At 38.3% G+C, this 18,066-nt stretch overlaps 1 protein-coding gene across 1 annotated transcript in view; it reads left to right on the top strand.

Annotated features, from left to right (window-relative positions):
• Positions 1–3,480: 3,480 nt before the first annotated feature.
• The window catches only part of LOC141444949 (gelsolin, cytoplasmic-like), a 40,625-nt gene continuing 26,039 nt past the window's right edge, over positions 3,481–18,066 (top strand). Inside the window, exons 1-2 of the mRNA XM_074110737.1 lie at positions 3,481–3,590; positions 12,407–12,512. Coding sequence (XP_073966838.1) covers positions 12,408–12,512 — 105 coding nt within the window. The 5' untranslated portion in view covers positions 3,481–3,590; position 12,407. The remainder of the gene's footprint in view (positions 3,591–12,406; positions 12,513–18,066) is intronic.

Raw genomic sequence — 18,066 nt, 5'->3', positions numbered from 1 at the left:
TGCCTCTAGTGTGGCGTTTTCACAAAACATTCGTTAACTATTCAAAGACGTAAATCAAGCGTTCGATCGTCGATACGTAGCCGCCACATGTCCACGGTGGTCACCCGTTTTCGTTACGATACGCGGACGAAATAGTTTACGTAGCAAACCTACACTCACAAAAGTTGTCGTGCAAACTTTCCGCTAGAGGCGCTGTCCGTGTTTCCATACAAATTGAGATTTTAACGCGAACGCGTTCGAGACGTGTTTTGTTAACGGGAAAATACACTAAGCGTACAGAGACAATATCGGTCTTTCATTCACTTGTAAACCATTGAGACTCAGCTCTGAGAAATAAACGTCGTGGTACCAATTTCGACGATTCAGTTTAGGTGCCTAAACTGAACTGCTCTGCGTTTGGATCGTTTATGAAAAGATCATGGTAGGCCCCCTGAAAACTATGACCACATTTGAAAAAATGTACTCTCTGACAGTGGGAAAACCAAAAATAGAATGCATTGATTGGAGAAGGAAATACCAAAGTCTAAAGAACTTTCATTTTCTTACACTGTGGAAATACACACAATAACATGTCTATATCTCTTTATTAGTTATTTAGTAAATTCCCAGTAATTACTAGTAGTAAACAAAGTCAGACACAGTGTTATTTTCTAGTTAGGTCACGAGATAGCATGTAATTTATCTTTGTGTATGAAACAGGACTAAAACAAATTAGGTACTTTGCTCACCCGCGAGCTTATGATATCTACACGTCTACACGTCTATACTTGGTTTGGATAGGTACCTAATTAACTAAATGTAAACAAACTGCAGCTGTCAGATTTGGTAAATTCAAGAATTTTAAACATTTTACTTATGGGTCATTGTAATATCAACTAGACTAAGTAGTGTTTGTGGTAGTGTATTTCAATACAGAAATGTAAATTTAATGTTTAAATAGTTTAATGGGGGAATTTCAATATTTAAGACACCAATTGACGTTGTTTTGTTTACATTTAGTTAAATACCTATCCAAATCAAGTATAGGTACCTATGTAATGTGGTCGAAACGTCGAGGTAAAAATTACTCGTGTGTTTTGGCGTGATAAGTCCCGATTGTGGTGTTTTGACTATGAGTGAACATCACGAAAGTTTAAAACAATAAACCATCAAAACCACCACACAATACGCGAAATCAACCAGACCCTAGGAGTGCAAAATTCGAACTTCGTATCTTGCCGTTCCACTTACACTAATACTATTTAATACGAGAGTGAGAGGGACGGTACGTTACCGATACGAACTTCGATTTTCGTAGTAGCCCCCCTAGAGTTCATGCGTTCAGCATGCTACTAAGATTTTATTAAACATCACCGTTGTTGGAACGAAACGCAGGGTCTAAAAAAACCTTTTCAAAAATAAGCTTCTATTAGAAAAAATAAATGAACTAAAAAGGGAAAATACATTTAAGTAACATTTGTCACACGTATGTAGTAAGAATGTTTTAGGTTCAGGATAAACTCTTATACTCGAAATTATAACAAAGCGTGCGTAGATAGATAGTTAAGTTCTAGAGACTGATATAAATATGGATGTACCTACTTTCAAAATGTAAAATATATACTAAAAGCTTGAGGCACTTGATTGTTGTAATTCAGGTTTAGTACCTAGTTTGCAATATCTCAAGCTTTTAAAAATGATATACAAGCAAGTGAAGATATCAAACGACTGACTTGGCCAGTAATGATAACCTATTTGTTTTTAACGTCGTCAAGATTTCTCAGAACGTTATGAATGTGCTATTTATTTTCTGCTATAATTGTTTTTTCCTTGTAAGTATCTACAAGGACACTCTTGCTCCATCGCATGTCCCAGCAGCGTCCATCAAGGCCGGCGCAGCAACAGCAGAGCAACTCAAACGGCGCAAATTGCAGTTCTTGGGGAAGGCTACATTTTTGCGCCGTTTGGTGTTGAGACTCTGGGGTCGTGGGGTCCTGGCGCGCGCGCAGCTATTTTGGGCAAAGGATCAGCCTCGCGATCCAACGTGGCAAATGCTGTCAGCCTTCTGGGCACAATGAGCAGCGACGGTGAAGGGGGGGTTTATTTGTAAGTAGGTTAGTTTTAGTTTAAATTTAATTTTTGTATATAAGTAAGTAGTTCTTATTTTTTTATTTCAATCATTTTAAGTTATTATTAGAAAGTTATCTTTAATAAAGTATGTACAGAAAATATTTTTAACATATTTGTGAAACTCCAAAGGAAAGCCGTGGTGGCCGTGTGCGACCTATGGACCTACAGGATCGTGAGTTCAAATCCGGACTCGCACCTATGAGATTTTTGAAAATTATTACTCAATTTATTATTCACTAAACTTTAAAATCTTCATCTAATTCAATGGTTCGTGCAAAGTTGTCAATCATCACCATCATCAGTCGGAAGACGTCCAGACGTCCCCCGAAGAACGCCACATTGAACGACAAGAAGCACCACTTGTATCCACCGGTCGCCCGTCTCTCACGATGTCTTCAGTCCACCTAGTGGGAGGCCTGCCAACTCGTCTTCCCGTTCGTGGTTGTCACTCGGCCTTCCTCCCCCGACGGTTATCAGTTCTTCGAACGGTGTGACCCGCCCATTGCCACTTCAACTTGCAAAGTCTTCGAGCTATGTTGATGACTTTAGTTCTTCGGCAAATTTCCGTAACTGCAGCCCAAGCTCTCTCAATACAAGAGGAGACGTGTGCCCAGCAGCAGGGGACTTATATGGGCTGGCGAGAGAATAAGTAAGGGGAAAATCTTCTTGTAATTAATCTTGTTATTTCAAGTTCATCTGAAGTACTCTATATCTCCGTAAGTTATCACATAGATAGCCTCATTCAACACTTATTCTTGAGATTAACAGCAAACTTTTATAAGCAGTAACCTAACTTTGAAGGTATAAATACTGGGTGGGGCCTATAATAGAAGCAAATAATCCATACTAATATTATAAATGCGAAAGTGTGTGTGTGTTTGTATGTTTGTCCGTCTTTCACGTCGAAACGGAGTGACGGATCGACGTGATTTTTGGCAAAGAGATAGTTTATGGGTCAGAAAGTGACATAGGCTACTTTTTATCCCGGAAAAATGCACAGTTCTCGAGGGAATAGCGCGCAATAACCGAATTCTACGCGGGCGAAGACGCGGGCAAAAGCTATTTATAACATAAATCGTAGTCGTCAAACTGAACGACATTAGTTCAGCTATTTTTAAAAATAATGGATTCCATTTTCCCTTTTACATACAAATTAAATAGAATACCCAATCAATGCAGGCGCTGATTGGGAACTTCACACATACCACCCCCGCCCCGCCCACGTGGGCCCGCGTGGGAATTGCGGCCCAAGCGCTTTCATTCTGAGAGGAGGCCTGTGCCCAGCAGTGGGACGAACATAGGCTGGGATGGAATCAATGTAGGTACTCCATCCAGCATACTGTTATATCTTTCGACTGTGGCACTACCGGTTCAAGAAGTCAACCATCACTTAACCGCTTATATAAGATTTAGTAGTGCTTGGGCCTTCAATGCGCACGCGCGACTGTTCGGACTAAATTCAAACAAGTGACAAACATAATGTAAGTACAAGTGACACAACAATTAGTTATAAAATAAATGCCAATTTAAAAATCAAAAACAATTGAAACGACCATCTTATTTATTCTCCTACCGCCCAGCGTCCTTTACATGCATCGTGAACAATAGAATCGCATGGTAAAATTGACAAATATAATGTGAGCCGTAAGAAATACCTAATGGTCAATTTTGCATTTATAAACAATTTCCGTATTGAAATAACGTTTTATTCTTAATTAAGATTACATTCATAGGTATTTAATTATGCTCCAAATTTATGGTACACTTTTTCTATTCCGGTTTATAATTTGCAACGAAAAAAAATTAGGTTCAAAATATTTTGTCAGCACGATTAGGTACATTTTGACATAATTTTATTTAACTTTTTTATGTTATACATGCTATATTATATATATATATATTATTTAACTTGTGTTGGTGTGGCTGAAATCTTGTAAATGAGATTTATGTGGTCGGATTGACTTGAAATTTTAAATATATAATGTAAACTGGATGGTGACGCAATTATAGACTGCAAAAAGTACTTAGATATATTACGAGTATAAAACTACTAACAAAATTATATAAAGCAAAAAACGCTTGGATTTAAAATGGAAAGTTTTTCATGCTCTTCTAATTAGAATTATCATATCATTTGATTGTTAACATTTTCGTTAAATAAGCTATATTGACCTAATACCGCCTAACTGACCTAAATTTCATTTCTAAATCTTTAAAGCAAAAACGCTTGTATTTAAAATGGAATGAATTACATCTCTTCTAATTATTAAATTAGATCATAGACATCGGAGTTTTCATCGCACGTTAAAGAAGCTATATTGAAAGAATAGAATCTAGAAAATTTCATTTGCTAACTTTAGAAACGTTGCAAGACAACAATATAATTAATACAAGAATTAGTCGTTTGCCTGCGGCAAAAGGAGCAAACTCAGCTAATGCGACGTAAGACGTTAGCGTGCCAATGGAGTCGACATTAGCAATAAAATTAAACTCTTATTCATACTCATACTTAATCATTTCTTTAAGTAGTGATTTTAATTTTATAATCAAGGACAAGAATGTTGACGAGTAGGTATATACCTACGAGCAAAAATGCTGCACCACTTCCCATACAAACTTGTATGAAAACTTGAAAAGTGATGCGATAGTTTTGCTCGTGAGTATATCACGATCCTATAATTTTGTCTTTGAGTATACGAGTCAGCGTAAATTAGTTCGTGACACCTAAAGTTCAATCACAAAATAAAAATAATAATTAATAATATAATAATTCCTCTTGATACCGAAAACATAATTAATAATTAATAATTGTATTTATTTATATATTGTATGTATTTATATACATATTATCATTTTATTTATATATATTTGACATTTAATAATATTTTGACATAAACTTATTGTGACTAATAAAATGTAAGCATGTGATCTGTTAGAATTGATAATGTGATTTTATAAATATTTGTACGCCATACTATAGCAAAACCTTCTGGAATCGGCAATCCTATGAGCAATGTGCCCCGCCCACTGCCACTTTAGACACATAACATATCATACAATATCATACATTAATAATTGTATTTATAATTTGAATCACATATTGCTCACGACTTTTTTTATCATGATCGCTATAAAGGCATTTCAGAATTAAATAAATGAGTGAGTATGAATATGAATAGGAGTTGGATTTTATTGCTAATGTCGACTCCATGGCTCGCTAACGTCTATAGATCTTACATATAGATCACCACCATCATCATACCCAGCCATAGGACGTCCACTGTTGGACATAAGCCTCCTCCATAGATAACATAAGATAAATAAAGTTTTATTTAAAAAGCTGCACACACGAGCGAAGAAATTATATATTGTGTGAAGTTCCCCATCCACACAAGGCCCGCGTGGGGCTACGGCCCGGCCTTCATTCTGAGTGCCCTGTGCCCTGCAGTGGACGTATATAGGCCGAGATGAAATAAATTTCTCTTTAGATTACCAAATAGACTTTGACACGCTCTGATTATGGATACACGTAACAACCATTATAGAGACCATAGTACTCGTATGTCTCGTATTCTTTATTTCTGACGACCAGATGGCCTAGTGGTTAGAGAACCTGACTACGAAGCTTGAGGTCCCGGGTTCGATTCCCGTGTCGGGGCAGATATTTGTATGAAAAATACGAATGTTTGTTCTCGGGTCTTGGGTGTTTAATATGTATTTAAGTATGTATCTATCTATATAATTATATTTATCCGTTGCTTAGTACCCATAACACAAGCTTTGCTAAGCTTACTTTGGGACTAGGTCAATTGGTGTGAATTGTCCCGTGATATTTATTTATTTATTTATTATTCTTTATTTCTCGCTAGTCTTTCCCGCGGCTTTTCTTATGTGAACCATTTAATTCTGGCAGTTAAATCAAAATTTAATTTAAGAGCGTTTATACCTGCTGAGCTGGCAACGTTGCATTTTTGTTAGTTTTTCTCAATTATTCCATAAAAATTGAATAAAAAATAAAAATGTGGTCTGATAGAACTGTTCTTAATATATAAGTAAATGTGTCTACTCCAATAATTTTATTCGTGATAGATTCTATTCTTTAAAAACGAAAAATGTTTATTAACGGTTTTTAAAGAATATAAAAGTCTATCACGCATAATTATTGGAGTGGACACATTAACTTATTTATTAAGAACAGTTCTATCAGACCACATAACTAACAACTATAACTAACAAGCAATGTTGCCAGCTCAGCAGGTATAAAAGCTCATAACTAAGAGACCTCCCTGGGACATCCCTGTAAAATTTAGTTTACTTAACCTATGCAATTTTATTTACTGGCTTTATCGTGGCTTACATACACGTAAACCTTTAGGCCTAATGATTGCATTAAAATTCCCGTGGTAATTCCCAAAAATCACATCGTGAATTTCATTAAAGTTGCATAAAAAAACTCGCGCCGAATTTCATATCTCTAATACTTGCGGTTGCAATTTACCGTATTAAGGTTACTTACACTAGAAAAGTTTGATCATCCCAGCCTATATACGTCCCTGTTAAGCACAGGCCTCCTTTCAGAGTGAGAGGGCTTGGGGTGTAGTTCCCACGCGGACCCAGTGCGGATTGGGATTCACACACACCATTGAATTGCTTTGCAGGTATATCGTTAAGTTTTCTTAAGTTTTCTTATTTTCTGCGAAACTTTTTTTTTCCGTATGAATCTTTTGCGAAGTATTTAGTACTATGTTGTTTGAAAATAAATGAATTATTATTATTATTAGTGAAACGGCCCCTAGTGCCATCTAGTCGTGACACAAAACAACGGCAATATTCTGCATCGCACTTTCGAAGTCTCACCTTCCGACGCTCTTCCTTACGACTTCGGTTCCCAGGCATAACACCTGCCTGGAGAGAGATATCTGTAAACTACGGTCACGGAACACGAAGAATTTCGCGCAATGACCTCCATTATTTGTCTCTGTCACTTGCGCGTGAATATTAAACGTCCCATTCGTACAAATTCATCTGTGCAAGCGCGACGGCAAATATTTACCTCATCATCCCAGCCTATATACGTCCCACTGCTGGGCACAGGCCTCCTCTCAGAACAAGAGGGCTTGGGCCATAGTTCCCACGCGGGCCCAGTGCGGATTGGGAACTTCACACACACCATTGAATTGCTTCGCAGGTTTGTGCAGGTTTCCTCACGATGTTTTCCTTCACCGCATAGCTCGTGGTAAATTTCAAATGTAATTCCGCACATGAATTTCGAAAAACTCAGAGGTACGAGCCGGGGTTTGAACCCACGACCCTCTGCTTGAGAGGCGATAGGTCAAACCACTAGGCCACCACGGCTTTAATATTTACCTACGCGCGAGCAACTAGAGACACATAAATAAGATGTCATAGTGAAAGGTCATTGTACGTAATTCTTCGTGCTTCACGAGCGTACTTTACACTATTGTGGCCTCTCCATATCTGTCTACTTCCACAATAAGTACAGTCCATTATTTGACCGCTGTAATGTTTATACATATATTATAATGTATTGTGGTAAATCAGTGGCACCGAAATGAGAATAATATACATATCAATTACTTTAACCTTTAGCTTTTGAAATGAAGTAACTGATATATGGAGTAAACAATTACATACCTATTGACCTATTGTGTTGCTTTGTTCCAATATTCTAAGTTGTATTCTAGTATTTGCCCGCGGCTTCGCTCCTCGTATAAACCATTATAATGCATAAGGCCAAATTTAAATGCCGAAATTTTACTAAATGCTCAGGAGTTTCCAAAAATGTCAGTGCTTGAAATTTCGGGATTTTATGGCGATCCCGTGGGAGTGTCGGGGTAAAAAGTAGTTTAAATAAAATAAATGTCATGGGACACTTGACACCAATTGACCTAGTCCCAAACTAAGCACAGCTTGTACCTACTATGAATACTAAGGCAACGGATAAACATACTCATATAGATAAATACATACTTAAAAATACATATTAAACATCCAAGAGCCGAGAACAAACATTAGTATTATTCATACAAATATCTGCCCCGGCCGGGAATCGAAACCGGGACCTCAAGCTTCGTAGTCAGCTTCTCTAACCACTTGGCCATCCGGTCGTAAAAGGTCGTCAAGTTTGGTGATTCCAGATGTCCAGCTATCTACATATACCAAATTTCATCCAAATCCATCCAGTCGTAATTAGCGTTAAGGAGTTACCAATATGCACACACTCATACTCACAAACTTTCACATAATTATAATATTAAGTAGGTATATATAAATTAATGAACTAGTAGAATTAGTAGGATGATTTAGTTTGTATTTTCGTTGGATTTCACGGGATGACCGTAAAAGTAACAAAATTTGGAGTTGAAATAAAAAATACAAAAAGACTCCAAAACCAATCATAATTTATTTGCTTAATACCGACATCTCTTGTCCGGGTGAGCGGTTAGTTCCGAAGGAGTGTTGATGTTTTTCGATGAGAGCTAAAACATAGATGTCGCTAGTGTCGCTGCTTAAGTGCCTAAGGCAGTTGTCTCACCGCCGGCGAGGAAACGATTGGCTATCGACTATTTTCTCGCTCAAGAAACGAACAAAAGATATAAGATCCTGTGTGAGTAAAAGAGACACGTATTAATAGTTGATCGCTGGCGGTTCATACTGCCGGCGAGAACTCGCTCTTACATCATAAAATTTGTCGCAGCGGCAAGAGCTATAAGACTCGCTGAGCTATAAAACTAGCTCAGCGATACTCGCTCAGCGCTGTTAGCTTGGCGGCCTCCCGGCTCGAGCGAGTAGAGCGAGTAATCGCCCGTCGTGCTCGAACACTCGCTTCTCGCTGCTCGCCCACTCGTTTCTAGTTACTCGCTCTGCTCGCTTTTCGCTCATCGTCGGCGGTGGGACAAGTGCCTAAGAAAGGAAAAAAACAGGCTGAAATGTGTAGCGCATGGGAGAAATTTGTGATTAGACTCCTGTCCAGCTGTGGTGTAGGGGTATAGCACGCAGCACGGCAGCACGGAGCAGCACGCGCTGTCTCAGTTTGTATTTTCGTTAGTTAGCCACTTACGTGCTTTGAACGTTTTGGAAATAATCATGTATGTTAGAAAGATTTTCCCAATAACGTCGATAAGCCAAAGGCTACTAGAAACACAGGGAAGCTTAAAGTTCCATCTTACAGACTGGCTAAAACCAAAAAGTCTTTTCTGGGAAATTGCATACGTTTTTATAATAAAATTCCAAAAAATATTATAAATGAAACGGATACAAAATTCAGATCTATTGTCAAGAAGACATTAATATCAAAGGCGTATTATAAAGTTAATGATTATATCATGGACAGGTATATTTGGAAATAACTCCGATCCACATTAGCGATCCCTTCAAATAGGGAACCTACTGTGTTAAAAATAAAGTTGTGTTAAATACTTGTGATGTAGACATATCATTTAATAATATAGTAAATCTGTTTTTAAAAAATATATATACCTCGTTGAGTTTCTTGCCGGATTCTTCTCAGCAGAGGTTTTTCCGAACCGGTGGTAGTTTTTTTTTTGACATTCATAAGTGCTTGTTATAGCCTAAATTGAATAAATATATTTTGACTTTGACTTTGACTTTGAGCAACTACGGTTACGTTGGTTTCGATATTTTGACCATCGACTTTTTAACATAATATCTATAATATATTCATTTTCGATATTCAGTCAGATACGTCCCCATTATTAAAGTTGCAAAATGCAAGCAAAGCTGTTGGTAGAGTCTTTAACCTCTTATATATCTAGTCTCACAACATGCAATGAATCAGTTATCAAGGTGAACTCGTTTGTAAGCTAGACACGTACGCAAAGTCAGTGCCACACTCTCAGGCGATGCTACAAACACCGGTTGACCGAGATAGCTTTGCGGCTTTCGCGTCTATAAGAAAGAAAGAATGTTAAAATGTTTGTTGAATGTAAATACCTAGCCTAACCTAACCTAACCATAAAAATGAAATTTTTAAAACAAGCTTTTTTTGCTGAGTGTACTTTTTGTGGACTGTACTTGCATTGTCACCCAAACTACATTTGAATACCAAATTTCAAGTCGATGCCATTAACCGTTGAGTTCCGTCCTGCGGAGACGATCCTGGCCGGACTACCGGGATGTCACTACTGGATTATTGTATTGCCACGCGATTTACATAAGTGTTCCAAATTTCAAGTCAATCTGAATACTAGGAGTTAGTCAAATTTTACTTGCAAGATTTGCGACCAGATGGCCTAGTGGTTAGAGAACCTGACTACGAAGCTTGTGGTCCCGGGTTCGATTCCCGTGTCGGGGCAGATATTTGTATGAAAAATACGAATGTTTGTTCTCGGGTCTTGGGTGTTTAATATGTATTTAAGTATGTACGAGTATCTATCTATATAATTATATTTATCCGTTGCTAAGTACCCATAACACAAGCTTTGCTAAGCTTACTTTGGGACTAGGACAATTGGTGTGAATTGTCCCGTGATATTTATTTATTTATTAAGATTTGATTACAGGCAGACAGACAGACAACGGGACAGTAATACTACATAAAAGCTTGTAAAAATAATAGGCCGTTTCCAACCGAAAAAACTTCAACCGGAGGCCTATTGGGAGGCTATGTCCATCTATGTAGACGTCCTACTGCGATATGATGATGATGATGAAAGGTATTTCGCGATGAAACTTCATTGTTATGAAAATAAACATCGAAAATTGGCAATTGGGGCAGTGGCCCATTATGCTAAGTGTAGCATAATGTTGCAACAGCAAGCCGCAACGCCGTTTTTCAGAGGGACCCATTTATAATACTAAAAATATATAATATATACTATTGTAGGATTATTTATCGTATCACTAAACCACAAAACGATGAATATGTAATGAATCATGAACAGTGGAAACAATAAAAAACAATTATAGCTTGCTATATCGCTAGCTGACAGTGAGTAACCCACTTATGACTAATTGTTATTTTTTCCTTTTGCTATCCGCTTCACACAACTTAGAGACATACATTACATACATAACAATTTATTAGACTTAGCTTTGTTTGTTTACAAATAGACAAGGGATTGTTAGTTTTATAACAATCCTGATAAAGGAGAACCAGTCTTATTTTAATTGTTTTCATTCACATAATGACATGTCTTAAATCGAGTTTAGCTCGACATGTTTTAATCCGTAGCCCTTCGTCTAGAAAGTCTAGAGTATATTTACTCACGGTAGTTTCATGTTCTAAATTGTTTTCATTCACATAATGACATGCTTAGAATTTTATCTTATACATTTGACGATTTCAATACAAATTCTTATAACTGACATTTATGTAAATTATAATATAATGATGTATTGAATGAATAAATAAACTAAACTAAACTAAAGCACTTACAGTTTCAAAAAAATCCATTCGTCCGTACGAAACAGGTTGGGAAAAATATGTTGCCAAGATAGAAATACATGGACCGACATGGAAATACCGACATGATACTTATTTTGTGACACGCCCATAGAAACTCTTGTCAGTTTGACACCAGTTTGTATTTTTTATTTATTTGACTGGATGGCAAACGAGCAAGTGGGTCTCCTGATGGTAAGAGATCACTACCGCCCATAAACATCTGCAACACCAGGGGTATTGCAGATGCGTTGCCGACCTAGAGGTCTAAGATGGGATACCTCAAGTGCCAGTAATTTCACCGGCTGTCTTACTCTCCACGCCGAAACACAACAGTCCAAGCACTGCTGCTTCACGGCAAGATTAGCGAGCAAGATGGTGGTAGCAATCCGGGCGGACCTTGCACAAGGTCCTACCACCTGCAAAATTTGCAAATTTGCCGAAGCTCCTGCCAGAACTCGTTATCAGGGTGTCACCATCAACGATTAAGTCTAAAAGGATGTCGTGCTTGGGCCGAACCACTTTTTTACCTACACTAATCTGTCCGCGACATTTTTCAAACAATTGCAGATTTTTATAATTGTTCCTATCAAATGAATATGTCGCTAAAGTCGAACTTTCAAGTTGACAGACACGTCTATTGGCATTATTGTTTTGTGACATGCAAACGATTATCAACTTTAGGGTGGCAGACCACATATTTGGCAGATGGTACATGAATGCCATCCTACGTAAGTTCAACCTATTAAACCGTGAAATATCTTGTTTTTCGGTAACACCAGAGACAATTTTGGTAACGCAGGAGACGCCCAAAATGTCGGTGAAATAGTTGGTTGGCCGCTTATCTTAAGATTTTTTTCTATTTGTCCACAGCATGCGGGTCTTAATATCGCTGCTGATGCTAGCAGCATGCGCGTACGCACGCACTGCGACGCGCACGCCGGCTGTCACCACGGCCATCACCGGACTTACTGACAAGGTAGGCTGACACTATTTACCGATAATACCGACATGGAAATACCGACCCAATATCTCGTGTACACGCCCATTCAAACTGGTGTCAAACTGACAAGAGTTTCTATGGGCGTATCACAAAATATCATGTCGGTATTTCCATGTCGGTATTGTACGTCCGGTAAATAGTGTCACTCACAAGGTACGTACCCACTAACTGAAAATTTAATCGCAAAACACACAGGACGGGTGCGGTTCGGGAGCGACCAGCCACCATACATGCCATCCTACCTAAGTTCAACCTATTAAACTGTGAAATATCTTGTTGGAGTACGATTTTTTTGGTAACGTCAGAGACAATTTTGGTAACGCAGGAGACGCCCAAAGTGTCGGTAAAATAGTTGATTGGCCCATTGACACGTGCCTGTTACGGTTAGACATTATACGGTGTAGTGGGTAGAGACCAGAGGATTCTCGAATTTTTCGCCGAAAATTTTTTTTTAAACTTTAGGATTGTTAGGAAAGTCACCTAACCAATCCCATATGGTTCTACAGGATAGACTAAGTAACATATCTTGAATAATTTCCAGTGTCCTAAAAAATATTCGTCCTCTGAAACAGTTGGGAAAAACATCTGAAAAATTCACAGATTTCATGCCTCACACGATTATCGAGCACATTGGAAATGAATCTACGGAATTCGAAAAAATATTGTCGTTCCGACTTATTACTTTTTCCAAAAAGGTTAGGCTACAGGGCAAACCCTTAACCCGATCGTCTTTTTTTAGACTCAAATTGTAGCTGACTAAATTGTCCAGAGGCGGTTTTCTCAAAATTTTGATGTCATTCTTCGTTTCCAAAATATCGATCGCCATCGTTTTTTTTTTTTCCCACTATTACTTTTTTAGTTTTTGACTTTCTCGAATAATTCGTTTTGCACCTTACAGCTCTTGCAAATACGCTTCTTTTGAGCCTTTTTGAATATCCATATCTTCACAACTCTCTCCTACACTGGAGTGAACGAAAAGAATTTCAATGTCAAAATATTTTCAGCGAAATGCCGGCATCCATAGAAAAACACAGATATGTTGCCACTCATACGACTAAAAAGTCTGCAAATGCAAAGCCGCAGGCGGATGATAGTTTAAGGGTATTTTTAACCCCAACACTATCCCATGGCTTTGACATTAATCAGTTGGATCGCGAAGGGGTCGTGGACGGCAGTGTCGTGATTTGGTAGTGATAGACAGTTTAGTTCAAACACGTGAAATACTCAATATACCTAAAAACATCTTGTTGTGAGTATAAAGAGCTTTTTTTACATTTTTTTTACGTACGTCTTTAGGGTTCCGTAATCAAAATGGAATAAATGGAACCCTTAGGTAGGTGGGTATGGTTTCGCCATGCCTGTCCGTCCCACGGCGTTTCTCAGACTATCAGGGTCAATCAGGGGTTGTAAGTACGATTTTTAGATTCGGTGATCGTTTGTGAAATATAACCTTAAAGTGCAAATTTTCATTAAAATCGAGCGCTCATCTCCCACCCCCACCCGCCCTATATCGCAAGTTAATTTTAACCCACTTCCGTAGTCGGATTGACTTAAAATTTGGTATACAACTGGTGGATGACAATGCAAGTGTCCAAAAACATTATAGTCAGCTAAAAAAGCTTGCATTCAATTTTTTATTTTTGACAGAAACTTTTTCACAACAGCTTATAAGCTCTTTCTGAATGAATTATAATTTAAAATGAATATTTGATTATGATTAACTAACATAGTATTTTAAGTCAGCCTTGTCTGAAATAAATGTAAGATTAAATTTTTGGAATCTTTTGTATTTTTTTTTCAACTCCAAATTTTTGTTACTTTTATTTCATCCCGTAAATTTGAAACCGAAATCCTGCCAAAATCCATATCGAAAATACAACCCTCGCGGAACCGAAATCCTGCCAGAAAAGTGGGTAAGGTTAGGTTAGAACTGCGATAGACACATCGTCAAAGTATTGAGCAATTACATTAACCACTTAAAATTAATAATAGGTACTTTACACAAGTTCCCAATCCGCACTGGGCCCGCGTAAAAAATAATTACGGCTCAAGCCCTCTCATTCTGAGGAGAGGCCTGTGCCCAGCAGTGCGACGTGTCTAGGCTGGGATGATGACACGTTTACCCCGTACCTCAATGACAGGCATCCATCTCTTTACTATGAGAAACGAGCGGACAGAAGGCTACAGTACCCTTAGTGTAAGTTTTCGGTGCCCTTAGTGTAAGTTTTCGGTTACAAAATACGTCTCGATCGCGTTCGCGTTAAAATCTCAATTTGTATGGAAGCACATTTTACGTACATATTTTACGGATCCCTCGGTACGCGAGTCCAAATCGCACTTGGCCGATTTTTTTTACCTTCAATAATGGCCGGCGACCATAAAATACTTGTGTTACCTACTGCTATTTTACTCCCCCAAAACGACCTCGTTAATCCTAAAATACACTTTTCACACCTCTCCTTCAGAAAAGTAACTTTTCCTCCCATTTTCTCCGCTGGTTGTTCTTTAATAATATTTAGAATTTTTTTTTTCAAGTTTCTTAATGCTCGGTGTGAAAAGTTGTATGAGCCACTCGGGTGCAATATTATTTTCATCTTGGGCGTTAACACTTGAATCCCTCATTACGCTCAGGATTCTATTGTAGAATCCTTGGCTACATTCTGGATTCAATGTACGCCCTCGCCGTAACCATTTTGCTCCCTTGTGACACAAATAACTATTATTTTAATGCAATGCCGTCATCATTTCCCGTGACCGTGAATCATCTCGTTTTTAGTTTATAATAAACACGGAGAAAGATGTCGTAAAAACCATGGAATGTCATGGAACTACGAATAAATAAAGAGAAGTGTAGCTGCTAGCTTTTGAAAGAAAGAAAGAAAGAAAGAAAGAAAAGTTTATTTTGGCTCCAAAAAGTACCACCTAAAACTAAGACTAGAACTAGCACTAAAACTATGTTACTAGGTGACACGGCAGGATACCAAAAAGGGTCTCCACTCAGCATGTGTTGCCGCACATTATGTGCAGTAACGCTGGTTTACGCTGGTTTTTGGTTTTGGTTGGTTTTGCCCGCAACTCCGTTCGCGCCGAATCCCGCGGGAACTACCTATGCAATTATCCGGGATAAAAACTATCCTTCGTCCTTTCCCGGGATTCAAACTATACACATACCTAGTTTGAGTCCCGATTTGACATGATGAGGTAACAAACAAACAAACAGACTTATAATTTATAATATATATATAGTGATATAATAGATATTAGATATTTATAATAGATATTAGTGGGATAGTTGGATACAAAAATTGAGAGAACATTTACATTGCTAATCCATACTAATATTATAAATGCGAAAGTGTGTGTTTGTACGTTTGTATGTTCGAAGCGGAGCGACGGATCGACGTGATTTTTGGCATGGAGATAGTTTATGGGTCAGAGAGCTAGGCTACTTTTTATCCCGGAAAAATGCACAGTTCCCGAGGGAACAGCGCGCGATAGCCGAATTCCACGCGGGCGAAGCCGCGGGCAAAAGCTAGTACCCAAATACATATGTATGTCTGTCATACACTAAAAACATAACCTTCAATCGGGCAGTCGTGTAAAAATACTGTATTTATAAATAATAGTTCTTAGTAATTTCTGATCTTTTATTTAAGCTTCAACCTTCAACACACAACTACCAGTATCATCCAGCAGGGCTACTACGAAACTCGAAACTCGAAGTTCGTATCGTACCATCCCTCTCGCTCTCGTATTAAATAGTATAAGTGTAAGAGGGACCGCACGACACGAACTTCGAGTTTCGAGTTTCGTAGTAGCCCTGCAGACACACCTTAAGCTAGCTACCAAAACCGCTTATTATGGCGGGCTGTCAAACTAGTGCTGTCCTTATTCTAGTGATGTAGCCTCTACTGCAACAAATACAGTAATTAAAGAAAAGGTTGTACTAAAAATGTTTTTTTTTCAACATAAACTTATTTTAACACGGGAAAGTGTGTTCACATGGATGGGATGAACACAAAGCTGCGAAAGAGGCAAAGTATTTTTAGTATTTTTAATGACTCTTCGAATGCATGTAGTAAACCATGTGGTTAGTCAATCTGTCTTCATCTGCCTCGTTAAATAGTAAACATCTTTTGATCTCGTCGGGCGTTGCCAACTTTTGATAAATACAGTAATATTATGACGAAACTGACAGAATTATTTCTTGCCTGATTTTAATGTTGCAAAGAAAGTTATAAAAACTAGATGTTGTGCGGGACTCCGTTCGCGTAGTATTCGTTTATCGCTATCCCGCGGGAACTATGCGATTTCCCGGGATAAAAACTATCCTATGCCCTTCCCCGGGACTCAAACTTTATTTTTATTTTTTATTCGACTGGATGGCACACGAGCAAGTGGGTCTCCTGATGTTAAGAGATCACCACCGCCCATAAACATCTGCAACACCAGGGGTATTGCAGATGCGTTGCCAACCTAGAGGCCTAAGATGGGATACCTCAAGTGCCAGTAATTTCACCGGCTGTCTTACTCTCCACGCCGAAACACAACAGTGCAAGCAATGCTGCTTCACGGCAGGATTAGCGAGCAAGATGGTGGTAGCAATCCGGGCGGACCCTGCACAAGGTCCTACCACCTGCAAATTAACTAATCTAATATCTGAAAACTATCTGTATACCGAATTTCATTTAAATCGGTTCAGTTCGAAAACTTTTACATTTATAATATTAGTAGAATAAAAGAATAGGTACTACGCGGACGGAGACACGGTCAACAGCTAGTCCATTTATATTTTTTTAATGTTATTTTGGAAACAAACACGGCAGGTGTCGTCGGTTTAGCAGGTATTCATTTTTAACCCCCGACGCAGAAAGGGTGTTATAAGTTTGACCGCTATGTGTCTGTCTGTCTGTCTGTGGCACCGTAGCTCTTAAACGGGTGGACCGATTTGAATGTTTTTTATTTGAAATCAGGTTTTCTGGCCATGGTTCTTAGACATATTTTATCAAAATCTGTTTAGCCGTTTTTGAGATACTGAAAATTTGAAGTAACAAAGTTATACAACCACAACAAATAGCTTGATTCATTTAGATAAATTATTGCTCCTCAAAGTTTAATAGTTCCATAGTTTAGTTAGGTTAGTTTAGTTCGTTAGATCAGTATTATCGCTGTTTCCTGGTACGTGGGTAAAATTTCCATTGCATAGGTAAGTACATTGAAAATTAACATTTTCACATATTAAATATATTGACCTGGATAACTCACGTCTTAAATCGAGTTTAGCTCGACATGTGCGCGCGTGTTGCAGCAGCCGCTGAGTCGCGTTGCTCCGAAGACAAAGCGCTACGGATTAGCCCGAAACATGTCGAGCTAAACTCGATTTAAGACGTGAGTTATCCGGGTCAATATCATTAATATGAGTGAGTCTCACGGTAGTTTCATGTTCAAAATTTTCACATATTAAACATAACTTTCTAACAATAACTAAAATAATGATAAACCCCCCCCAGATCACCGTCGCATTTTCACC

Source organism: Choristoneura fumiferana, chromosome 30 (assembly GCF_025370935.1).
Source record: "Choristoneura fumiferana chromosome 30, NRCan_CFum_1, whole genome shotgun sequence".
NCBI lineage: Eukaryota > Metazoa > Arthropoda > Insecta > Lepidoptera > Tortricidae > Choristoneura > Choristoneura fumiferana.
This window is presented reverse-complemented; position numbering and strand designations above follow the sequence as displayed.